General features: G+C 44.0%; 1 protein-coding gene across 3 annotated transcripts in view; it reads left to right on the top strand.

Annotated features, from left to right (window-relative positions):
• Positions 1 to 27464, top strand: part of PLCB3 (phospholipase C beta 3) — a 249247-nt gene that overhangs the window by 45672 nt on the left and 176111 nt on the right. Inside the window, exon 1 of one of the 3 annotated variants that reach the window (XM_056527177.1) lies at positions 8330 to 8390. The exons of the other annotated variants lie outside the window; for them this stretch is intronic. Within the exon in view, the coding sequence (XP_056383152.1) occupies positions 8337 to 8390 (54 nt within the window). The 5' untranslated portion in view covers positions 8330 to 8336. Of the gene's footprint in view, positions 1 to 8329; positions 8391 to 27464 lie in introns of those variants that run through there. 3 annotated transcript variants of the gene reach the window in all.

Here is a 27464-nt window from a genome sequence, read left to right as displayed (position 1 = left end):
GTCACCCCATTAGGTGGATAGGGTCCCTGAAAAGTAAGTCTGCCCCATGCCCCATTAATGGAATACTGCAGTGCAAAATAACTTATCCTGACTGCTGGGAAACCCCTCCCCCCGATCTTTTGTAAGGGGCCCCTTGCGCCATTGTTACCCCCCCCCCCCCCCGATGCACTCTGTGTCATTATATCCCCCCCCCCCCCCCCCCCCGATGCACCCTGCGCCATTATATCCCCCCTCTGATGCCCTCTGCGCAGTTATATTCAGGGGGCCCGCTGATGCCCCCTGCACCATTATATTTCCCCCCCTTCTTATGCCCCCTATGCCATTATAATTCCCCTCTCCGATGCCCCTGCGCCTTTATATTCCCCACCTGCACCATTATAACCCCCCCTCACCGGATGCCCCTGCGCCATTATATTGCCCCCCCCCCTCTGATGCCCCCCTGTGCCATTATAATCCCCCTCTCTCCGATGCCCCTGCGCCTTTATATTCCCCACCTGCGCCATTATAACCTCCCCCACCGGATTCCCTCTGCGCCATTATATTCCCCCCCTCTGATGCCCCCTTCATCATTATATATGCCCTCCCCTCTGATGCCCCCTGCGTAATTATATTCCCCCCCCCCTCTGATACCCCCTGCGCCATTATATTCCCCCTCCCCTCTGATGCCCCCTGCGTCAATATATTCCCCCCCTCTGATGCCCCCTGCATCATTATATATGCCCTCCCCTCTGATGCCCCCTGCGTAATTATATTCCCCCCCCCTCTGATGCCCCCTGCGTAATTATATTCCCCCCCCTCTGATGCCCCTGCGCCATTATATTTCCCCCCTCCTCTGATGCCCCCTGTGCCATTATATTCCCCCTCCCCTCTGATGCCCCCTGCGTCAATATAATCCCCCCCCTCTGATGCCCCCTGCGTCAATATAATCCCCCCCCCTCTGATGCCCCCTGCACCATTATATTCTCCCCCTCTGATGCCCCCTGCACCATTATAACCCCCCCCCACACCGGATGCCCCCCGGGCCATTATGATGAGTGACGTCATCACACGCGCCTACGCCGGGACGCTGTCGTCCTGCGTGGCTCGCTATAGGCTGCAGCGCACAGCTGCAGTCGTTAGGAGTTTAGTTACATGGCAAAACTGGTTGCCCCGTTATATGTGAATTCTTTAGGCATTTAGCCCTGCTTGCATGTCCCGGGCGTCGGGCAATGCAATTTCCACTTCCCTGTACAGTCATGGACGTAAATGTTGGCACCCCTGAAATTTTTCAAGAAAATTAAGTATTTCTCACAGAAAAGGATTGCAGCAACACATGTTTTGCTATACACATGTTTATTCCCTATGTGTGTATTGGAACTAAACCAGAAAAGGGAGGAAAAAAGCAAATTGGACATAATGTCACACCAAACTCAAAAAAATGGGCTGGACAAAATTATTGGCACCCTTTCAAAATTATTGATAAATAAGATTGTGATGCTTCTTTAAAGGGTTACTGTTCACAGTGTTCACATTGAGTTCCTGAACGCTGTGTGCGGGCTTCCGTGTTCACGTCCGCCCCCTCGTGACGGCCTGCCCCCTCAATGAAAGGCTATCGGAAGGGGGCGCGACGGACTTCACGCCCCCTCCCATAGACTTGCATTGAGGGGCGGGATGTGAAATCACATGACGGGGTGTGACATCACGAGGGGGCGGGCGTGAACACTGAAGCCCGCACACAGTGTTCAGGAACTCAATGTTCCGGAAGCTGGGGAGTGGAGTAACCTTTTAAACTCACCTGGGGCAAGTAACAGGTGTGGGCAATACAAAAAATAATACCTGAAAGCAGATAAAAAGGAGAGAAGTGTCTGAGGACTTGAGAACCAAAATTGTGGAAAAATATCACCAATCTCAAGGTTACAAGTCCATCTCCAGAGATCTAGATTTGCCTTTGTCCACAGTGCGCAACATTATCAAGAAAATTGCAACCCATGGCACTGTAGCTAATCTCCCTGGGCATGGATGGAAGAGAAAATTGATGAAAGGTGTAAACGCAGGATAGTCCGGATGGGGGATAAGCAGCCCCAAAGGAGTTCCAAAGATATTCAAGCTGTCCTACAAGCTCATAGAGCATCAGTGTCAGCGCGAACATTTAAATGAAATTAAACGCTTTGGCAGGAGACCCAGGAGGACCCCACTGCTTGACAGAGAAAATGTTTTGGGGTTGTTTTGCTGCCTCTGACACTGGGTGCCTTGAATGTGTGCAAGGCATCATGAAATCTGAGGATAACCAATGGATTTTGGGTCACAATGTACAGCCCAGTGTCAAAAAGCTGGGTTTGCGTCCAAGATCTTGCAGGACAATGACCCCAAACATACGTCAATAAGCACCCAGAAATGGATGGCAGCAAAGCACTGGAGAATTCTGAAGTGGCCAGCAATGAGTCCAGATCTAAATCCCATTGAACACCTGTGGAGAGATCTTAAAATTGCTATTGGGAAAAGGCCCCCTTCCAAAAAGAGAGACCTGGAGCAGTTTGCAAAGGAAGAGTGGTCCAACATTCCGGCTGAAATGTGTAAGAAGCTTATTGATGTTTATAGGAAGTTATTTTTTCCAAAGGGTGTGCAACCAAATATTGAGTTAAGGGTGCCAATAATTTTGTCCAGCCCATTTTTGGAGTTTGGTGTGACATTTTTTTCCAATTAGCTTTTTTCCTCCCTTTTTTGGTTTTAGTTCCAATACACACAAAGGGAATAAACATGTGTATAGCAAAACGTGTTTCTGCAATCCTTTTCTGAGAGAAATACTAAATTTTCTTGAAAAATGTCAGGGGTGCCAACATTTACGGCCATGTCCTTCCCCAGTCCTAGCATCCTAATTTTTTTTATGTACTAACCTTTTGTGTGGCACAGAATGAAATGCCTTAAAAAAGTCTAGATATATAACATCCACAGCTTCACCCTGATCCAATCTATAACTGACCTCATAGAAGCTGCTCAGATTAGTCTGATAGGACCGATCCCGCATAAACCCATGTTGGTGCTAGTACTGGGCTGTATGACCAAAAATGCATATCACAGTATTTTTGTAAGTTATGGCGGTTCCACGGTATTTAACAGTATTCCGGCGCTGGGGAACTAATCATACGTGACCCGCGGGCGCTGCTCTCCCCGTCCTCATGTGAGCCGCCGGCGCTGGAAATGATTAATAAAGGACATCTGTACTGATGCATTTTACATATTCCTGTACCCGGGCAGCAAAAATAAACAAAATAACTGACTCATCTTCCTACGTTCCCCCGTTGCTCCAGTATTGGCCTCACGGTTCTTCGCTGTAATCCTCATGCTGCTTCCTTGGGACTGGAACGTCACAGAGCCGTCAGCGTATCACCATCTGCAGCGATGTCCTGCCCCGGCTGGTGATAGGCTGAGCGCACTGTCATGTAAGGGGCCGGCCGTCTCCTTACATGACAGTGCGCTTATAGCAGCAATTTTCCAAATTTTCTCGAAAAATTAAAAATCTGAATTTTTTAGGGGCAAGTTCAGTTTGAAGTGGATTTGATGGGTCTTTCTGTGAGAAATCACCCATAAATGACACCATTATAGAAACTGCACCCCTCAAAGTATTCAAAATGACAAAGTTTGTTAACCCTTTAGGTGTTTCACAGGAATAGCAGCAAAGTGGAAGAAAATTCAAAATCTCAGTTTTTTTGTCAGTAACTTGTTCTTGTAGTCCCATTTTTACAAGTGGTATAAGGAGAAAAAGCCCCCCAAAATTTGTAACCCAATTTCTCGTGAGTATGGAAATACCTCATGTGTAAAGCACTCGGCTTTACGAAAGAGAATTTTGCTGAAATGGTATTTGGGGGCATGTAGCATTTAGGAATCCCCCATGGTGCCAAAGCAGCAAATATAAAAAACCACATGGGGCACACTACTTGGTAAACAAGGAACATAACAAGGGGTATAGTGAGCCTTAACACCCCACAGGCGTTTGATGAATTTTTGTTGAAGTTGGACGTGGAAATTTTTTTAAAATTTTTTTCACTAAAATGCTGGTGTCACCCCAAATTTTTCATTTCCACAAAGGGTAATAGGAGAAAAAGCCCCCCACAATTTGTAACCCCATGTCTTCTGAGTATGGAAATACCTCATATTTGGATGTAAAGTGCTCTACCAATGCACTACAATGCTCAGAATAGATGGAGCAAAATTTGGCTGAAATGGTTTTTAGGGGGCATGTCACATTTAGGAAGCCCCCATGGTGGCAGAACAGCAAAAAACACACCACATGGCACACTATTTGGGAAACTACACCCCACAAGGAACATAACAAGGGGTAGAGTGAGCCATAACACGCCACAGGTGTTTGACAAATTCTCATTAACCCGATAACGACCATGGACGAGTATAGACGTCCAGGTTGGCGGCCGTTCCCGCACCTGGACATCTATACTCGTCCATTCTTCTCGTGGGTGCTGCCCAGTGCACCCACGAGATCGCGGCAGGGACTCGGCTGTATCATACAGCCGGGACCCTGCTGCACTGCCAGGACCGAAGTAAACTTCGGTCCCGGCAGTTTTAACCCTTACAGCCGCGATCGGAAGTGACCGCGGGCTGTAAGTGTTATGACAGAGGGAGCTCCCTCTGTCTCCTCTGCAGCACCCCGCATCGCGATCGCGGGGTGCTGCGTGTAATACGCAGCTGGCCGGGGCCTGCCGCACTGCCGGGAGTGCAGTTCACTTCACTCCCGACAGTTTAACCCTTACAGCCGCGGTCAGAAGTGAGGTGTAAGGAGTTCTGACAGAGGGAGCTGTAAGGAGTTCTGACAGAGGGAGGGGGCTCCCTCTGTCTCCTCTGCAGCACCCCGCAGCGCGATCGCGGGGTGCTGTGTGTGGCCGCACTGCCGGGAGTGAAGTTCACTTCACTCCTGACAGTTTAACCCCTACAGCCGCGGTCAGAAGTGACCGCGCGCTGTAAGGAGTTCTGACAGAGGGAGCTCCCTCTGTCTCTCCTACAGCACCCCGCATCGTGATCGCAGGGTGCTGCTGCATACCTGGGCTGCCGGGGGTCCTACAAAGACCCCCAGGTCTGCCCTGGGTATTGCCTGAGAGGCACGTCCTAATATGCTGCCTGCTAGTGAAAACTGGCAGGCAGCATATAACTGCAATGCTTTGGAATACTAAGTATTCCAAAGCATTAAAAAGTGTAAAAATAAATAAATAAAATAAAAGTGTAAAAATAAATAAAAATGTAATAAAAGTGTAAAAAAAAATATATATATATTAAAAATACATTTATTAAATGAATCTAATAAAAAAAAAAAAAAGCATAATGTGTAGGATCGCATTGGCGGACATCCGCAGCATGTAATATGCTGCGGATGTCCGCCACGTGATCCTACACATTATGCAGCAGTCACGGTAATGAGCTCGCTGCTGCGGCTGGGTAGCTTTGTGCGTCCACTCATAGCGGCGGATTTTCCGCCAGCAGTCATGAGCGGACACACTGAGCTACCCAGCCGCAGCAGTAATGGATATATTCGCCATGAGTGGGTGCTTATTCCCACAACATGGCGGATATATCCATCAGGAGCCTTAACTGTCACAGACAGACGCGTTATACTGCCAGCCGACCAAGGACCAATCAGAGTGGTCCCTGGTCCAGCCAATAACTTGTAGGGGTGCGGTATATAAATGGGGTCACTTGTGGGGGTGGGGGTACTGTTCTGCCCTGAAAGCCAAATGGCGCTCCTCTCCTTCTGAGTCCTACCACGCGGCCAAGGAACCATATATGGCAAATGTGGGGGTATTTCCGAACATGGGACAAGCAGCTAAATAAAATATAGGGTGCATTTCTTTCAATATCAGAAGTGATGTACAAAAAATATGCCCCCCAAATGATGCATTTGTGAAAAATTGCAATTTTCGAATTTTTAACACTGACTTTGTAATAATTCCTGCCAAAAAACTATGGTGTTAAAATACTCACTGTACCCCCTAGCGAATACCTTGAGGGGTCTAGTTTTTAAAATGGGGTCATTTGGGGGGGGGGGGGGGTGTTCCTATGTTCTACTACCTTTTAATTTCTGCAAACCTTGCATAGCACATAAAAAAAGATGTACTTTTCAAATTTTCAAAATTTTCAAAATTTCAAGTTAAATTGTTAGGCTTCTAACTAATTTAAAATGTTACTTAAAAACTAAAAAATGACGTCAAAATAAAGTAGACATCTGAAAGTATAAGTTTCATAAACTATTTGGTCAGTATGTATAAATATATGCAACCAATTAGTGTTAAAATAGCAAAAAATCGTAATTTTTTGTAAAAATTTCATGATTTTTTGCATTGTAAAAAAAAAACTACAAATGATATCGGCTTACTTTTACTATGTACATGAAGGACAACTTGTGACAAAAAAACAATGTCAGAATTATCGTGATTTGCAAAACGTTACCAGAGTTCTTCTCTAATAAAGACAGACATCCCTGATTTGAAAAAACAGGCCTGGTCTTTCAGGGGCGTACAGGTTTATTTGCATTGGTCCTTAAGGGGTTAAAGTTGGACGTGAAAATGAAAAATTTGATTTTTTTTTGTCACTAAAATGCTGGTGTTACCCTAAATTTTTCATTTTCACAAGGGGTATTATGATAAAAAGCCCCCCCTCCCAAATTTTTTACTTTTTCTTCTGAGCATGGAAATACCCCATATGTGGATGTAAAGTGCTCTGTGAGCGCAATACAGGGATCAGAAGAGAAGGAGCGCCATTGGGCTTTTGGAGAGAATTTGGCAGAAATTCAAGTCGGGGGCCATATGCGTTTACAAAGCGCCCATGGTGTCAGAACAGTGGACCCCCCCCCCCATATGTTACCCCATTTTCAAAATGACACCCCTCACGGAATGTAATAATGGGTGCAGTGAGCATTTACACCCCACGGACCACTGTTCGAAAAATCTGTCAGACACCTATGTAAATTCACACCGGTCAAAATTCTCACTGCACCCCTTGTTACATGCCTTGAGGGGTGAAGTTTCCAAAATGGGGGTCACGTGGGTGTTTTTTTTTTTTGTTAGCGTTTATGTCAAAACCTCTGGTACTCTCAGCCACCCCTGTGCAAATCCCTAATTTAGGCCTCAGATGTACATGGTGCTCTTTCTCCCTTGAGCCATGTTGTCTGCCCTCAGAGAAATTTACGCCCACATATTGGATATTTCTGTACTCGGGAGAAATTGCTTTTCTTATTTATGGGGGCTTTTTCTCTTTTTACCTCTTGCGAAAATGAAAAATGTAAGGAAAATCCAGCATGTAAGTGTTAAAAAAAAATAAAAATAATTAACCGAACATGCTGATGTAGCCCCAATTTTTTCATTTTCAGATGTGGTAAAAGGAAAAAAGGTAACACAATTTATCCCGAGTATGGAAATACCCCATAGGTGGCCCTAAACTGTTGCCTTGGGGCGCAGTTTATTTTTTGTGGGTGTTTGTGGTTCGTGCCACCAGCAACTGTTATGCGCTTTGTGGCCGGACCACAACCTCCCCCCCTTTTTTTATCTTAAGGGGCCAACATTTTCTTATTATTTATGTGGGTGAAGAATATTTTGGGTTTCTTTTTACTTTCTATGGCAACTCTATCTGCTGCAATTTTTGCTAGTTTTTACTTATTTTTTTTTTACAGATTTTATTTCTCTCCTTATAATACTTAAATATTTTCCCACTTGCTTTTTTTTTTAAAAATAGTCTAAACACTTTCCTTTTATCGTTTATCACTTCCTTAACTGTTTTGGTTAGCCAGATTGGTTTTCTCTTGTTTCTAGCCCTTTTATTCCCATAGGGTATATGTTGTTCACAAGATCTATTTAGGATGTTAATGGGAACCCGTCATTAAGTTTTAGCATATACGTGGCAACACGTAATAGAGGTTAATATCATGTGTCCTACCATGTTTGGATGTCTGCTGGCACGTCTGTAAATGTGGCAAAAACAACTTTAATAACTGTCATATGCAGTATGTAAATGAGACTTAAGTAGTCACCAGGCATGCTCAAGTAGTCACCAGGCATGCAGCCTGTTGAAGAAGTCACGGCTTCCCACGCTGTACTCACACTGATTCAGGCTCTTAACACTTCTATTTAGACATGATTGACAGCCTACCTCTGAGAAATGACATCAGACCCTGACTGAACTGCTCAATCATACCTAAATAGGTATCATTTGAGCCTGAATAGGCATGATTACTGCTCCGGTAGCCATGACTACTTTATCAGCCGCACGCCCAACTGAGCCTCATTTACATACAGCATGTGACCTTTTATAAAAGTTGTTTACTTCACTTTTATAGATGTACCAGCGGACATCCAGACATGGCAGAACACGTGTTATTAACCTCTATTATGTGTTGCCACTATTTATATAGGGTAAAACTAGTGATTGGTTCCCTTTAAGTGTCCCATTTAGCTTGAGTATGTTTATTACTGAGGACATGGTCCCTCAGTAATAAAAGTTGAAAATTGGCCTTCCTGAAATTCAATGGTTTTTGTAGCCCCACTAGTAGACATCCTCTTATAGGATAAACGAAAACTTATGTTGTGGTCACTATTACCAAGATGAACCCCTACCTTTACCTCGGATACTTTGTCTGGCCTTTTGGTTAGTATACTGTCCAAAAGCGCCCCACCTCTTGTAGGGTCCTGCACTAGTTGGGGATGGTTATAGTGATTATTATTGCCAGAAATATGTTTCCCTTGCTGGACCTACAGGTTTCAGCTTCCCAGTTGATGTCAGGATAGTTAAAGTAGCCCCATAATAATGACTTCCCCCTTCTTTGCTGCCCCATCTCTTTGTCCTATAAGTAGGTTTTCTGCTGTTTCTGTCATACTTTGTGTCTTATTACAAACCCCCTATCAGCAATTTCTTGTTCATACCCCCACCCTTTATTTCCACCCACAGAGACTCCACATGATCATTTTCCTCACCAATGTCCTCAATTTTCCTCACCAATGTCACCATGTTCATTTTTTTGGCGGAAATTCTGCAGTAAGAATGGGTCCACGGAAAGAATGGGTATATTCGGAATGGGTCCACGAATGTTATGTTTCATACAGCGGAATTTCAAAGCACAATTCCACAGATGAAAATTTCATGGTGTGAACATACCTTAAGTGGCCTTAAATCATTTGAATGAAGAATTGCCTTTAAAATGTGTTCACAGGTTTATAACTTCAATTATTGAATGCAAAGGCAGGGGCAGATCATAAATGGAGTACAGGTATAAGGGACAGACTGAGATTTCTCCTTTTCCACATGCATATTTGGCTTTGTATTAAATTGCAAATGAAATCCAGAATGTGTGAACACACCCTTATAAATTGGTGAGTACCACAATCTTCTTCAGGTTCTTCACGTTCTATAATTGCTAGTCAAAATTTCTCAAGCCTTAAATTTCTCAAGCAAATATGCATGGAAGCTGGGTTTGCTTGCCTCCATCTGCACACTGGACATGTGCCTGATTTCATTGGAGCTTGTAATGACAGAAATGCATGACTCTGGAGGCGACCAGAACAGCCTCTATGACTCTTCACATGTGGTAGACACTAACTTTTCTGTTTTCCTTAATGCTGCAAGATTTATGTTAGAGAGTCACCTTTAGAAAGTTGCTACCGCCCTGTATACCACAGTGGTTATGAGACAGTAAATATGCTGTCCCTAAATCATTTGGTCAACCAATATTCACTTCAGTCGAAAGCTAGTTATAAATCGAGTACTGGCCCAACATTAGGAGTAAACTGCTGATGGATGATGCCAATGTTCCTTGCCAGCCATAAACAATATTATGAGTGGGCAAGAACAGATCCTTGCATGAAGAGATAAAATCTCTTAGTTTTTTTAGGCATTCTTGAAAATGGTGGAATAAGTACTTAAAAGGGTACTCCGGTGGAAAACTTTTTTTTTATAAATGAACTGGTGCCAGAATATTAAACAGATTTGTAAATTACTTCTATAAAAAAATCTTAATCCTTTCTGTACTTTTTAGCAGCTGTTCGCTACAGAGGAAAATCTTTATTTTTTTAATCTCTTTTTTTGTGTTGTCCACAGTGCTCTCTGCTGACACCTGATCAGGAACTGTCCAGAGCAGGAGAAAATCCCCATAGCTAACCTATGCTACTTTGGACATTTCCTGACACAGACAGAAGTGTCAGCAGAGAGCACTGTGAACAACACAAAAAAGAAATTCAAAAAGTAAAGAATTTCCTCTGTAGCATACAGCTGCTAAAAAGTACTAAAAGGATTAAGATTTTTTAATAGAAGGAATTTACAAATCTGTTTAACTTTCTGGCACCAGTTCATTTAAAAAAAAGTTTTACACCAGAGTACCCCTGTGAGGTTGTTCCTGTGTTACGGTAAATCATGGAAAGTCTATATGTACAATGAGTCTGATGCAGTCCACTTGGCTGCTCCAAGTATTTCACCAGTTGCATTCTGGTTATGGTTTTGGGCTATTGCAAAAGTCACCCTGTAGCCCCAGCATATGTTTTACAATTTCATGTGGATGTAATGTTATGGGAGTCTGATATGCAGAAAGATCAGACAAGATATGGTACAAATTATATGATCTCAGATCTGTAGATACATGGGGCAATCTCCTCCATCAGTCACTTGTTCATCACAAGGTTTAAACGGCATCTGGGCTTTAGATTTTTTGCATATATATATATATATATATATATATATATATATATGTATGCAGTCTTCAAATAATTTCTACCTGTTGCCATTTAGATATAATATTTAACAATTTTTTCCTTGGTCATAGCAGTATTATAGATTCTAATAAACAAATGTGGGAGCTCTACGTAAAATACAAGAAACCTACACCGAGGATACTGCGTTGCACATGGGACGGTACGGGGAGAAGCTAAGAGGGCAGTAAAAGACCGGTGGTGGTGGACAGATAATCCAAATAGCCCCGACTTCTTGTGGCAGTATTGGACAGACGCGTTTCGGGGAGCCACGTCCCCTTTTTCAGTGGTGGATTTGCAAAGACTGTGACACATCCAGCTGTTGCTAAACTACAACTCCCAGCATGCCTGGACAGCCAAAGACTGGGAGTTGTAGTTTTGCAACAATTGAGGCTCCTTGTTTGGGAAGACATTGCATTATGGGCACTCTCCCCAGTGGAGAGTGCCAAAAATGTAATAACCCATTTTTTGTGTTTTTCTGTATGCAGAGGATTACGGTGGATTCGTTGAACTACGGCAATGAACTAGATTTTTTTTCTTTTAATAAAATGGCTAACGAGGGCTGTGGAGGAGTGTATTTTTTAAAATAAAATAATTTTTCCAATGTGTCAGGTTTTTTTAAACAAAATTTTCAGGCTTAGGAGTGGAAGCCGTCTTATAGATGGAGGCCATTACTAAGTCAGGGCTTAGCGTTGCCCCAAAAACAGCTAGCGCTAACCCCAAAATTTTACCCCGTACCCACCGCCTCAGGGGTACAGGGAAGAGCCGGTACCAACAGGCCCAGAACATCAAAAATGGTGCTCCTGGGCCTAGGCATTGACAGGCTGGCATTATTTAGGCTGGTGAAGGCCAATAACAATGGTCCTCACCCACCCTGGTAATGTCAGGCTGTTGCTGCTTGGTTGGTATCTGGCTGAGAATGAAAATATGGGGAAACCTTTGTTTTTTTTTTTTAAATAAATAAATAAAAAAAATGCATAGGGTTCCCCATATTTTCATTCTCAGACAAATACCAACCAAGCAGCAACAGCTTGACGTTACCAGGGTGGGCGAGGACCATTGTTATTGGCCCTCCCCAGCCTGTTACTGCCTAGGCCCAGGAGCACCGATTTTGACACCTGTTGGTACCAGATCTTCCCGGTACCCCTGTGGCGGTGGGTACCGGGGTACTATATGGTGGTTAGCGCTAGCTGTGGGGCTAACGCTAAACCACAGCTTAGTAATGGATTCCGTCAATAAGACAGCTTCCACTACTAAGCCTGAAAATGACACATTAGAAAAATTATTTTATTTTAAAAATAAAATAAAAAACCATTTTATTAAAAGGAAAAAAAATCCAGTCCAACAAATCTGCCATAATCCTCTGCATACGAAAAAAAAGTGTTATTACATTTTTGCTGCTCTCCACTGGGGAGAGCACCCATAATGCAATGTCTTCCCAAACAGGGAGCCTCAAATTGTTGCAAAACTACAACTTCCAACAAGCCCAGACAGCCTTTGGTTGTCCAGGCATGCTGGTAGTTAGTTATAGTTTAACAGCTGGAGTCTCCCTGTCTGGGAAGACACTGCCAGAAAGGTCTGTTCACATTATACAAAACGTACAATGTAAACAGAGCCTCACATATACCAGCCTGGCTCCCGTCTGTAGCTCTGCCCACGGGGGGGGGGGGGGTGGTGTAAGTGGACCTTGTGTTCTGTATAGACTATATACAGCTATCTATAGTGTAATGTATACCTGCCCAAAGTTAACTCTTTCCTTGCTGGGCTGGCGCATAGCGCACAGCTCAGCAAGGGGTTAAGTGAGCCGGCATTTTGTATACTGTATACACATTGCAGGCTCATTGTAAGTTCTTGCTGGGCAGTAGATATATGTCGTATCAGCATCAGCTGTGCTCCTGGCTCCTGGTCCCGATCTATGCAGGTACATTTTCCAGCGTAGCATGCTGCACGGGAAAATGCTGTATGGCTGCGGAGGGAAGTAGGGATGCTATGCATAACTCCTTTTCTCTGAGGCTACTGAAACTATGGCGTTTTTTCTTAAAAAAGGCCATAGTCTCAGCATGCTGTGATTTTGAAAACTGCAAGATCGCAGAAAAACGTAAGTAAAGAAAGTCTAGGTACAACATATTAAAATGTTATCATGTGGCATAAGAGACTGTCTAAGTTAACTTAGATTAAACTGTCCAACAAAAGTAAAGGGGTTTTCCTGAACTTTTTTAATCCTCGTGATATTATCAATATTTTCGGGATAGGTCATCAAAATTTTAGGGGTTTTCCTGGACTTCATCATCTGATTGGTGGGCGTCCGAAAACAATACCTTCGCTGAACACTGCATTTCGTCCAGTTGGGACCTGCTACACAGTGTACCTAAAATGAAGAGGCTACAATTGTCACACCAGAGCAGAGGCTTATAGTGGCCTATCCTAACAATAGACTATTAGGCCGGGTTCACACTGCAGAATTTCGCCATAGAATTCTGCATGAATTTATAGCCAATACTCTTCAATGGTATTCTGCTCTCCCATTTACACAGCAGAATTCATTTACACAGCATTTAAGTAAATTGGCTATAAATTCATGCAGAATTTATTGCAGAAATTCTACCGTATGAACTCGGCCTTAATTAAAAAAAAAAAAAAATGTCCCAGAAAACTCCCAGTAGTAGGACAGCAGTTCAATAGATAGGCAACCAGTATTTGATGTTACCTGTTTGATTAGCTGTTATCTGGTAAGTTTCAGCAGCTGTCATTTCAAGTAGGACCAGGTAAGGCTGTTTTGAGCCTCCACCAGCAGGTCTGTAAGATTTGATGGGAAGAATATCATTATGCATTGTTCTTCCCATCTTCCCATCAGAACAATAGAACCAATGACAGAATCTGGTTGACTCAATTACGTTATAGTCCATCAAGCACCGTTAGTATCTGTCGTTTTAAGGAAACCACTATAACCACTGTGGCGAGACATGTTGGTATATTTTTTGTCTAAGAGAGAAAATATATATGTGGCATTGGGACATGGTGGAATGTCCTTGCAGAATTCTGCAGTAATATTTTGCACAGATATTCTGCTGCAGCAGAGTCCCATTGATTACAATTGGATTCTGCTGTACTGTTCACAGGGATGAATTTCCTTGGCAGAAACATGTTTCTAGCGCAGAAATCCCAATTCTGGCATCTGAAAAAAGAATAGACTTGTGCATTCTTTTTCGCGGATTTAGCTCGGAAATCCATTACCGTCTATTAGACATCACATCCTAGTGGCCACCAGATTATTTAATTGTGAGAAATGTCTGCACGTGCTTTCAGACATTCTACACATTTTATGCCATGTTGTCTTGGTACTTTCCATGATCTCCCCCCCCCCCCCCCCCTTTAAAATGAATCATGACCCTTATCTATGTGCTGACATTCAGTAAGAAGCAGACAATACATACACACAGCTAAACATGGTTGCAGGCTAGCCACCAGCACTGCACTGTGCCAGCACTGTTACTGAAGCCCCCCCCCCCCCTTTTATTTATGTCCACAGTAGAATATCAACCAATGGGAGAATGGTACAATTACATGATGTGTTATATAGCTATGTAGGCAGTTTAGACAAAACCATCTAAGGACAGACTATATATGTATAGCTCCTTTTGGGAGGGAGGAAACACACAGCTTATAGGGCAAGCATGTCAAACTCAAAGGCTAACGTGGGCCAAAAAACAAGGTTTAAGTTTATGTGGGCCGCATAAAAAAAAAACATGCTCTCCCTGCACAACCACCCCATGTCCCCTTTGCACAACATCTCATGCCCCCTCCTGCATAAGACCCCATGCCCCCCTTACACAAGACCCCATGCCCCCTGCACAACATCTCATGACCCCCTTCACAAGACTCCATGTCCCTTTTGTACAACACTCCATGCACCCTTTGCACAAGACCCCATGCCCCCCTTTGCACAAGACCCCATGCCCCCCAGCACAAGACCCTGCCCCCTGCACAGGACTGTGCAGTACAGTTCCCCCACATTAGGTGCAGTATAGTTCCCCCACATTAGGTGCAGTATAGTTCCCCACATTAGATGCAGTACGGTTCCCCCACATTAGGTTGGCAGTACAGTTCCCCCACATTAGGTGCAGTACAGCTGCAGTATAGTTCCCCCAGATTAGGTTGGCAGTACAGTTCCCCACATTAGGTGCAGTACAGTTCCCCACATTAGGTGCAGTACAGTTCCCCACATTAGGTTGGCAGTATAGTTCCCCACATAAGTTGCAGTACAGTTCCCCCACATTAGGTGCAGTATAGTTCCCCACATTAGGTGCAGTATAGTTCCCCCACAGACATACAGCCTTCAGCCATATACAGTGTATACCTGGAGGATGTATGCCTGTTTACTACCCCACTTCAGTGTTCCGACCACCACAGCGGTGGTCGGAACACCGAAGATGATGTGCTGGTGAGTGGTGACTTACCATACCCGCGCATCCTCTTCACTGCTCCGCTCTGCACTTTTCCCATGGGCGCACGCACGGGATGTCAGTGACGTGCCTGCGTGCACTACCTCCTGGCAGCCCTTACATTTTTAAAGTAAACGCAGGGCCGCATAGAGGTAACCGGGGTATCCTTGTGTCCTGAAAAGATTGCCCCGAATGTGACGGGGGGCCCCCTGCCGGGCCGCAAAGATATTCATTGTGGGCCGCAGGTTTGACACCCGTGTTTAGAGTAATGTCTCCAATACAGCAGCTTTGCTAAAGACAGATCTGGAACTCAGTAGAATGTAGAGTGGACAAGACTATTCTGGGATATATCAGCTGTCCGTCATTCTGAGGGAGAAGGTCTGACACAGGGGGGGTGATTTATCAAAACCTGTCCAGAGGAAAATTTGCTGAGTTGCCCAAACAACGATTCAGATTACTTCTTTCATTTTTTAGAAGGCTTGTGAAAAATTAAAGAAGCGCTCTGATTGGTTGCTATGGGCAACTCAGCAACTTTTCCTCTGCACAGGTTTGATAAATCTCCCCCATGGTGTACACAAAGGGAAATTACTGTTCTTATCCTGATATAAAAATTGCCATATCAATGTGAACCTAGCCTTATCATGCCTTAGACCGCAAGGAAATTGCACTAGGGCTGCGTCCGTGTCACTTATCAGAAACCATGGCATAAAGGAAGTAGCGCTAAAATCTATAAATATTGTTAAAAGGACTGCTCTAATAAGCAGCTCATATTGGCGATGAAGATAAGCTGTGGTTGCTACAGAGAGGGATCCAAAGCAAATCCCAGCCCTCCAATAAGATGCCCGACAAACATCATAAATTCTGAAGCAAAAAATTTTGAAACGTCATAAATTCTTGCTGGAAGCAAATGGCGCTCACCCTTATACTTTTAATTTAGGAATAATATTGTTAGGCAATATGCATATGGCAGGTGAACACTAACAAAGGCATCACAGCTATTCCACTAATGGCCAACATTAGCATAGAAACATAGTTTGTAAGGCTGGAAAAAAGATGTATTTTCATCCAGTTCTGCTGTGTTGATTCAGAGGAAGGGGAAAAAAAAATCTGGAAGTCAGAATAAATCCCTGGATCAACAAACCTCCTTCAAAATCTAGTAACTATAACTTGCAATATTATTACACTCCAAAAAAGTATTTTGGCCCCTTTTGAACTCTTTTATCAAAGTGGTTATCCACCATAAGGTGATTGTAGTAGTACGTACTTGCCAGAACTGGGTATTTCCTGCTGAATTTTGTTCTCTAATATACATATTCCAGAGTTCCATAGTTTGTAAGTATGAGGTTACTTTCCTCCCTCCCACCCATTGAAACACACCTGTGATTCCTTCAATGCAATACACCAGTGTTTTCTAATCAGGGTTCCTACAGCTTTTGCAAACTGAACTCGCTACCCCATTGAGGCAGGACAGACTCCCTCTGATCACCTGACTAGTGATGTCAGGTCTTAACGCACTGCAACCTGGGAAATCCCGAGACATGAGTAATTTTGTATGCTGTTAAAAATAAATATTGGGGCAATAATCACATAAGAACTGTGAGACCACCGTCACACACAGGTTCAGACACTATACCGGTATTATGAACTACACTAACTTTACAGCCTCTGTAGGATAGTCAAATAAAAAAAGAACTCTCTGCCAGAGGAAGTGGTCATGGTGAACTTAAAGGGGTACTCCGCCCCTAGACATCTTATCCCCTATCCAAAGGATAGGGGATAAGATGTCAGATTGCCAGGGTCCCGCTGCTGGGGACCCTCGGGATCGCCGCTGCAGCAGCCCGCTGTCATCACTGCACAGAGCGAGTTTGCTCTCCACGTAATGACTGGCAATACAGGGGCCGGAGCATCGTTACAAAACGGCTCCGCCCCCTCGTGACATCACGGCCCGCCCCCTCAATACGAGTCTATGGGAGGGGGGTGGCGATCATCACGCCCCTGCCATAGACTTGCATTAAGGGGCAGAGCCATGACATCACACTGCTCCGTCCCCTGTATCGCCCGTCATTATGCACAGAGCGAACTCGCTCTGTGCAGTAATGATAGCGCAGTGCTGCAGCGGCAATCTCGGGGGTCCCCAGCAGCAGGATCCCGGCGATCTGACATCTTATCCCCTATCCTTTGGATAGGGGATAAGATGCTAGGGGTGGAGTACCCCTTTAAAGGGGTACTCCACTGGCCAGTGTTCAAAACATTTGGTTCCAAACGCTGTGTGCGTGCACTGTGTGAATCGGCCACGCCCCCCCCAATGCAAGTCTATGAGAGGGGGCAAGACGGCCGTCACGCCCCCTCCCATAGATGTGCATTGAAGGGTCGTGGTGTGACGTCACAAGAGGGCGTGGTCGACCCCTGCAGCGCGCGCACACAGCCTTCGGAACTAAATGTTACATATGCTGGCCAGTGAAGTACCCCTTTTAGTTTACCATGACCACTTCCTCTGGCAGAGAGTTCTATAGTCTCAATGCTTGTACATTAAATAATCTGCAGCTTTACATTTCTTCCCCACCTCACAGATTCGCAAGGTTATCTGCTTTCATAGCTCTGTAAAATTATATGATGTATGAAAGCATACTAAAGGTGAATTTTTTAATTTTCTTCAAATACTTCAACCTCTGATATTTTGCATTTTCTTCATTTACTTTCATCAGCAAATATGCTTTTTTTCTGGGGACTGATATTATGATGATCCCAGCGCTCACCAAGATGGATGCAATAAAGTTATTCATCTCAGGTCCTAATACTGGACACATTTAAGCGCGCAGGCCTTCTTCAGCTGAGGAAGACCTGTGTGCCAAACTTCCTGTTTATTCCTGAGATGAATAAACACAAACTTCAGTACATCTATCTTGGTGAGTGCTGGAATCTTCTTTATATCATTATATTGGATTTGATGCCATGTGCACTACGCTACCATTGTTGCTCGGGACTAACCTGCAAGGAGAAGGCTAACTTTAGTTGTGCTCTGTAGTCACTGACTGTCCTCCAACTCTCTTATTCATTGCATAATGCTCACCTAAATATTGGCAATATATCTCAATTGTAACCTTATATAAAACTTGTATTTGTCCTGTAGTGTGTGGGATATGGAGAATATTGTGGACTCTTCATTTTTTCATTCTGTGGGTTCCTCTTTGTCTTGTTGGTAATAACTTGTTGATCACCCACATATGGCCTATTATCTTCAGGCAGCATCAGGTATGAGGAAGGGTGGGTATTCCTAAGGTTGCAGGATAGGTCTGACCAGTCTTGTCTTCACATACTGTTTGTCTGTCTGTGGACATTCAGTCAGATATAAACATTATAAACATCCATTCAGCTGCTCTTTCTGCCCCTTTTTGTCTTTCTGCCAGGGCATGTTTTAACCTGACTAAAGACCTGTCCTGCCAGTTTTAGGAGAACTTCAAGTCAAGTCTAGAGGAGACGGCGTGTTTCTTAGAAGGATCAGTAACAACTTGTTAGTGTTCTATTTCGTAGCATGGACAGTATTGATGAAAAGGGTGAAACAATATTAAAGGGGTTGAGTGAGTACATTTTTTTTATATGCAAAAGTGGTCTGGGGAGGAGGGGACACAAAACAATGCGTTATTTGATTACAACAAATAAACATACAGTGATCCCCCAACTTACAATGGCCTCAACATACAATAGTTTCAACATACAATGGTCTTTTCTGGACCATTGTAAGTTGAAACCAGACTCAACATACAATGACAATCTGAACAAAGACAGTCCAGATCTGTGAAACTTGTCAATGGCCGAGAGAACTGACCAATCACAATGGGCAATTTACTGGTAAAACCCCTGTATTACTGAAGTGTATGCACTGAATGATGTCTGGTAGCACCCCCTACAGTACAGAGAGGTACTACATGTTCTGTACTCTTTACCTGTATTACTGAAGTGCATGCACTGACTGATGTCTGGTAGCGCCCCCTACAGTACAGGGAGGTATTACATGTTCTGTATATTTTACCTGTACCAGGGTTACCTGCTTCTTTGGACACCAGGTGAGGGCGACTCCATGTTACTTTTTTAGGACATTGCGTGTTCTGTACAGGACCCCGAAGAAGCTCCTGTCCTCTACATAGACCAGTGTTTCCCAAGCAGTGTGCCCCAAGCTGTTGCAAAACTACAACTCCCAGCATGCCCGGACAGCCTTTGGCTGTCCGGGCATGCTGGGAGTTGTAGTTTTGCAACAGCTGGAGGCTCCCTACTTGGAAAACACTGACATATACAGTGATTTACAGCTCCCAGCAGATCTTTCTTACTTTTATATGTAAGGATTGGATTCATATATATTAGTTATCTACTTATTTTTCTTTAATTCTCACTTTTTCCTATTTTTGGATGACATTTTGGGGCTTTAGAACCAATTACCAGGTTTCCATAGAGTTATGGTCTCAACATACAATGGTCGTCCTGGAACCAATTAATATTGTAACTTGAGGGACTACTGTACTTCTAAGCAAAATTGCATCAAGGCACATACAAATATTTTGGGGCAGATTTACTTATGCAGATGTGAAAGATATCTGATGCAGTTTGCACTAAAAAACTGACATGCCTTGCACCACATTCAGGCCTCATGCACAACTGAAAGAATTGCTGAACTTCTTAAGCGGATCCAGACCTCCCGGAATAGGAGCTTATTTCACGCTTAATTTTACAGCCTAAAAAAATTCTTATTAACTGACAGACTGTTCCGAGCGGATTCTTTCAGTAGAATCTGGATCCTTGCACTGAGCAGCAGAATCTCATTGAGATCACTGGGATTCTGCTGCAAGCAGAATCTGCTCAGAATTAAAATTTCTAAATGGAATTTACTCTGTGTGCATGGGCACTTACTATGTGTTTTAAACACTTTTAAGAAAATTTTGCTCTATGCTCAACAGGTGTTATGGACTTGCGCCAAAAATAGTCTAAATTGTAAATGAGCGTAGACCTTGTAGATTGGTGCTTGTATTCAGAGCACAAGATTTTTTGGACAGGTTGTGATAAACCTGGTGCTCTTGTAGGTTGTCCGGCTACACTGTCTAGGAAGTAGAGTTTTAGTAAGTTTAGACCATTGTGTCTGTTAAAAGTTCAAAAATTCTTCTGGCAGTGAAAGTGTTAAACATGTTTCTTTTGTGTCTTAATTTAACTATTACATATGCCTTTGATGCCTCCTGCATTTAATACCTTCAGAAGGATTACGAGGACACAAGGAAGAGTAGACGAAAACGATTGTAAAATCCATGTGAAGTCCCTTTGTTCTCACTGATCACGCAGTGATCCCTATCTTAATGTTTTTCTACCTGGAAACCCATTGATATCAGACAATCCAATAGCACTTTTATAGAGTATAATTTAAAATTGTTTATCTTTTTTAATTTATGAAAAAAGCAAGCATTTATCCCCTTGGGCAAAAATAAACACTGACCATCTAGCTATGATTTGCATGTACGTTTGAAAGAGAAGCAATTCCCCAGGTTTGAAACGACCTGATCTGGTAAGAACATTGTTTAAACATAGTTACATAGTTACATAGTTAGTACGGTCGAAAAAAGACATATGTCCATCAAGTTCAACCAGGGAATTAAGGGCTAGGGGTGTGGCGCGATATTGGGGAAGGGATGGGATTTTATATTTCTTCATAAGCATTAATGTTATTTTGTTCCAGGAATGTATCTAATCCTGTTTTAAAGCTGTTAATTGTTCCTGCTGTGACCAGTTCCTGAGGTAGACCGTTCCATAAATTCACAGTCCTCACGGTAAAGAAGGCGTGTCGCCTCTTGAGACTAAACTTTTTCTTCTCCAGACGGAGGGAGTGCCCCCTCGTCCTTTGGGGGGGTTTAACCTGGAACAGTTTTTCTCCATATTTTTTGTATGGGCCATTAATATACTTATATACGTTTATCATATCCCCCCTTAAACGTCTCTTCTCAAGACTAAACAATTGTAACTCCTTTAATCGCTCCTCATAGCTAAGATGTTCCATGCCCCATATTAGTTTAGGCGCGCGTCTCTGCACCCTTTCCAGCTCCACAGTGTCCCTTTTATGGACAGGTGACCAAAACTGAACAGCATATTCCAGGTGAGGCCATACCAATGCTTTATAAAGGGGGAGTATTATGTCCCTGTCCCTTGAGTCCATGTCTCTTTTGATACATGACAATATCCTGCCGGCTTTGGAAGCAGCAGCCTGACATTGCATGCTATTCTGTAGTCTGTGATCTACAAGTACACCCAGATCCTTCTCTACCAGTGACTCTGACAGTTTAATCCCCCCTAAGACATACGATGCATGCAGGTTATTAGTACCCAGATGCATAACTTTACATTTATCCACATTGAACCTCATTTGCCAAGTGGATGCCCAGACACTTAGTCTATCCAAGTCATCTTGTAACTTATGCACATCCTCTATAGACTGTACTGTGCTACAAAGCTTGGTGTCATCTGCAAAGATAGAAACAGAGCTGTTAATACCATCATCTATATCATTGATAAATAAATTAAACAACAGCGGGCCCAGTACTGAACCTTGGGGTACACCACTAATAACCGGGGACCAATCAGAGTATGAATCATTGACCACCACTCTCTGGGTACGATCCATGAGCCAGTGTTCAATCCAGTTACAAACTAAAATTTCCAAACCCAAAGACCTTAACTTACCTGTCAGACGTCTATGAGGGACAGTATCAAATGCTTTAGCAAAATCCAGAAACACTATATCCACAGCCATTCCTCTGTTAAGGCTTCTACTCACCTCTTCATAAAAGCAAATTAGATTGATTTGACAACTTCTATCCTTAGTAAACCCATGCTGGCTATCACTTATAATACTATTATCCCCTATGTATTCCTGTATGTAATCCCTTATAAGTCCTTCAAACAATTTACCCACAATGCACGTTAAACTTACCGGTCTATAGTTTCCTGGGGAAGACCTAGAGCCCTTTTTGAAGATTGGCACCACATTCGCCTTGCGCCAGTCCCTTGGCACAATACCAGACACCAGAGAATCTCTAAATATCATGAACAGGGGTACAGATATTACTGAACTTACCTCTCTAAGAACTCTTGGGTGCAATCCATCTGGCCCTGGAGATTTGCTTACATTTATATCACTTAACTTACCTTGTACCATCTCTAGATTAAGCCAGTTCAGTACATTACATGATGTGTTACCAGCACTGACCTGGCCAATGTCAGCTCCTTTTTCCATAGTGTATACAGAACTAAAGAACCCATTCAGTAGCTCCGCTTTCTCTTGATCGCCTGTGACAACCTCCCCATTATCATTATTAAGGGGTCCTACATGCTCTGTCCTTGGTTTTTTTGCATTTATATATCTAAAAAAATATTTAGGATTAGTTTTGCTTTCTTTGGCCACCTGTCTCTCGTTTTGAATTTTTGCTGTTTTTATTACATTTTTACAGATTTTATTAAGCTCTTTGTACTGTTTAAATGTTATCGCTGACCCATCAGATTTTATTTTTTGAAGGCAATTTTTTTTGTTTATTGCTCTTTTAACATCATTTGTCAGCCATGTAGGATTTAGTTTTAATCGTTTATATTTGTTCCCCTTTGGTATATATTTAGCTGTATAGTTATTTAGAGTTGATTTAAAGATGTCCCATTTACCTTCTGTATCAGTATTTGAGAACACCTCCCCCCAGTCTATGTCCTGTAGTGCAGCCCTCAGCCCAGGGAAGTTTGCCTTTTTAAAGTTATATGTTTTTGCCTTCCCCGCCTGTCTTTGTTTTCTACATTTTAAGTCAAAAGTAACTACCGTATATACTCGAGTATAAGCCGACCCGAGTATAAGCCGAGACCCCTAATTTCAACCCAAAATCCCAGGAAAAGTTATTGACTCGAGTATAAGCCTAGGGTGGGAAATACCTCATCCCCCCCTGTCATCATCCAGACCCGTCATTAACATTCTCATCATCATCCCCTTGTCATCATCCCACACATCCCCCCTTCATCATCCCCTTATCATCCCACACATCCCCCCTTCATCATCCCCTTATCATTCCACACATCCCCCCTTCATCATCCCCTTGTCATCATCCCACACATCCCCCCTTCATCATCCCCTTATCATCCCACACATCCCCCCTTCATCATCCCCTTGTAATCATCCCACACACCTCCTTCATCATCCCCACCCCCCTTCATCATCCCCACACCCCCCCCCCTTCATCATCCTCTTCTCATCATTCGCCCTCAGTGGTCTTCAACCTGCGGACCTCCAGAGGTTTCAAAACTACAACTCCCAGCAAGCCCGGGCATCCATCGGCTGTCCGGGCTTGCTGGGAGTTGTAGTTTTGAAACCTCCGGAGGTCCGCAGGTTGAAGACCACTGCGGCCTTCAATATCATCCAGCCCCCTCTCACCCCCTTTAGTTCTGAGTACTCACCTCCGCTCGGCGCTGGTCCGGTCCTGCAGGGCTGTCCGGAGAGGAGGTGGTCCGGTGGGATAGTGGTTCCGGGCTGCTATCTTCACCGGGGGCGCCTCTTCTCCGCGCTTCCGGCCCGGAATAGAGGCGTTGCCTTGACAATGACGCAGAAGTACGTTGGCAATGAACGCACCTCTGCGTCGTTGTCACGGCAACGTGACTATTCTGAGGCCGGGCCCGAAGCGCTTAGAAGAGGCCTCCCCGGTGAAGATAGCAGCCCGGAACCACTATCCCACCGGACCACCTCCTCACCGGACAGCCCTGCAGGACCGGACCAGCGCCGAGCGGAGGTGAGTATTCAGAACTAAAGGGGGTGAGAGGGGGCTGGATGATGTTGAAGGCCGCAGTGGTCTTCAACCTGCGGACCTCCGGAGGTTTCAAAACTACAACTCCCAGCAAGCCCGGACAGCCGATGGCTGCCCGGGCTTGCTGGGAGATGTAGTTTTGAAACCTCTGGAAGTCCGCAAGTTGAAGACCACTGCGGGTGGGGGAGTTCACTCGAGTATAAGCCGAGGGGGGTGTTTTCAGCACGAAAAATCGTGCTGAAAAACTCGGCTTATACTCGAGTATATACGGTATATTGTGGTCGCTATTACCAAGGTTTTCCCGCACAGTTACATTACCAACCAGCTCTGCGTTGTTGGAAATGATCAGATCCAACAAGGCATCACTTCTTGTTGGGTCCTCCACAAACTGGCCCATAAAATTATCCTGCAATAAATTTAGGAATTGACGCCCCTTTGTAGTTTTAGCCAACCCCGGACCCCAATCTATATCTGGATAGTTAAAATCTCCCATTATTACCACTGTACCTGCCCGGGCGACCCTCTCTATTTGTTTATGAAGCCGAACTTCTATCTCTTCAGTGATATTAGGGGGTCTGTAGATTACCCCAAATATTATTTTTTCAGTATTTCCCTCCTTTTGTAATTCTACCCACAGTGATTCCACCTCCTCAGAATCATCACACACTATCGCATCGTTCACACTGACTTTCATACCACTTCTTACATACAGACAGACTCCACCACCTTTTCTGTTCATTCTATCCTTGCAAAACAATGTAAACCCCTGCTGATTGACAGCCCAGTCATGCGAGGAGTCCAGCCATGTCTCAGTGACCCCAACTATATCAATATGTTCCTCCAGTATCAAGGCCTTAAGCTCCCCCATTTTATTTGCTAGGCTTCTGGCATTTGTGAACATACACTTTACATTTCCATCCTTTATGTTATTGGGGTTAATGGGATTCAAGGGTATTAGTTTTATTTTCCTATGAAGCCTATTCCTATTAACTATTCTAACCCCTCCCTCCGCTCCACCCCCAGATACATTTATAATTCCCACCTCTCTATCTACACTATCTTCCCCCTCTTTGCTGTAGGTTCCCTCCCCCCAAGTCCCTAGTTTAAACACTCCTCCACCCTTCTAGCCATCTTCTCCCCAAGCAAAGCTGCACCCTCCCCATTGAGGTGCAGCCCGTCCCTACGGTAGAGCCGGTAACCGACAGCGAAGTCAGTACAGTTCTCCATGAACCAAAACCCTTCCTTCCTACACCAGCTTCTGAGTCACTTGTTTACCTCCCTGATCTCCCGCTGCCTCTCTGGTGTGGCTCGTGGTACTGGTAGTATTTCAGAAAATACTACCTTGGAGGTCCTTGCCTTAAGCTTGCGGCCTAAGTCCCTGAAATCATTTTTAAGGACACTCCACCTACCTCTTACTTTGTCATTGGTGCCAATATGTACCATGACTGATGGGTCCTCTCCAGCCCCGCCCAGCAACCTGTCAACCCGATCCGCGATGTGCCGAACTTGTGCGCCAGGCAGACAACACACTGTTCGGCGATCCTGGTCTTTGTGACAGATTGCCCTGTCTGTCCCCCTAATAATTGAGTCCCCCACCACTAGTACCTGTCTGGCCTGCCCTGTACTCCTCCCTCCCTCCTTACTGGAGCAGACACCCCCCTGGCGGTCAGAGGCGGTATCCTGCTGCAGTTCTGCTAGCTCTGTAATGGCATCCCCCTCATCTGCCAAGCGGGCAAAGTTGTTGGGGTGTGCCAGTTCAGGACTAGCCTCCCTGACACTTTCCCCTACCCCTCTTTCTAACTGTAACCCAGCTAACTGCCTGACTGTCCTCCCCCACCTCTATTCCCGAGAGTGCCTGCTCAGTGAGCACGAGACTCCTCTCCATGTTGTTAATGCTTCTCATTGATGCCAGTCGCCCCTCTAGATGCATGATCTGGGCTTCCAAACAGACAACTAGCACACATCGCGCACAACAATATGCACCCTCAAACTGTTGTTCAAGGATTGCATACATTGAACAGGATGTACATTGGACTGCATTTTCCAACATGGAGGCCATCTAGTTATGGGGATTTCACAAATGTATAGGAAAAAACAGACAGTCAAAATTACACTTAAAATTTTTTGTAGACCTTGTAGGTTCAGAAATTAACACTCACAGCGATCTCAACCTCCTGCTTTCAAACTCCTGTTTTTGTAACTCCTCTTTCACGCCCCCTCTTACACAGCAACAGTCAGAAGAGCAAGCTCTCAATAAGAGTCCCAAGCTAAGATTTATACACCTGTGCCCAATCTACTCCTCCTCCCCCTAGAGGTGGAACAGAGAAAAAAATTAAGAAGGGTGTTTAAACTCTAACAGTTATCCCACTATGTGCAAAAGAGAAAGACTTACCCAAAATATGAATGTGGACTATAGGCAGTCGCACCCACTCCACAGATTTACTCCGCACAACAGATAATAACAGTTTTTGTAACTCCTCTTTCACGCCCCCTCTTACACAGGAACACTCAGAAGAGCAAGCTGCAACACTCAGAAGAGCAAGCTGAAATAAAACCCTGAAATAAAATCAGTTATTAGCAGTTGTAACAGAACTCCATGACGCTGATGTGAACATAGCCTTAAAGGCGTATTCCGGGATCTAAACTTTCCTTCTATGTTGCTGGGGGGCTGCTAAAAATATACAATACTTTCCCACGCCAGTAACTCTACTGCGACCATTCCGGTGACTTCCAATTCGCTGCTGTTTCCTGTTTGTAGCTCCTTTTTATTATGCGTCTGAGCAAGACCTGTGCCACTGGACAGAGTAGTGTACCATCTTCGTTAATAATTGGCTAAATGGAAAAGTCCTTCTTAGCGTTATTTAAATTTTTTTCACTTTCTCTGTTATCTTATCTGCATTTTTTTTGTTAATTTATCTTGAAAGCAGCTACAAGTGTGGTGCAGTAGGAGACCTGGGCAGCTAAGCCGAATGATCATGTGAATGGAGAGATTAGGAGAGAGAGAACTGTCGACCATTTAAAAGCTGATGCATGTTTATGGGTACCTTAACAGCATAGAATGTAGGAAAGGACGTTTTTTGATTGGAAAAATATAAATAAAAACGTAAATGTTGAGTGCCCACTAGGTGGTTATGGCTGACGTGTTTTTTGAAACCACAAGTCCTCTTTAATCATTCCGCAGAATTCTCAATATTTACAGGTACAGTCTAACTCTTGAAATCACTAGCCACATACGTTCCATTTTCCAGCTTTATTTTAAAGGAATACTATGACCAAAGTTGCTGTGTTGTTAAGGTGCACTTGTATGCGTAGTTTGGTAGCAATAACCTATCATGCCCAGACAATGATTGGCTTACAGTCATGGCCATAAGTGTTGGCACACCTGAAATATTTCTAGACAATTACCGTATTTATCGGCGTATAACACGCACTTTTTAGGCTAAAATTGTCAGCCTAAAGTCTATGTGCGTGTTATACGCCGATACAGCCCCAGGAAAGGCGAA

The sequence above is a fragment of the Hyla sarda genome, chromosome 6 (genome assembly GCF_029499605.1).
Source record: "Hyla sarda isolate aHylSar1 chromosome 6, aHylSar1.hap1, whole genome shotgun sequence".
In the NCBI taxonomy this organism is placed as follows: Eukaryota; Metazoa; Chordata; class Amphibia; order Anura; family Hylidae; genus Hyla; species Hyla sarda.
This window is presented reverse-complemented; position numbering and strand designations above follow the sequence as displayed.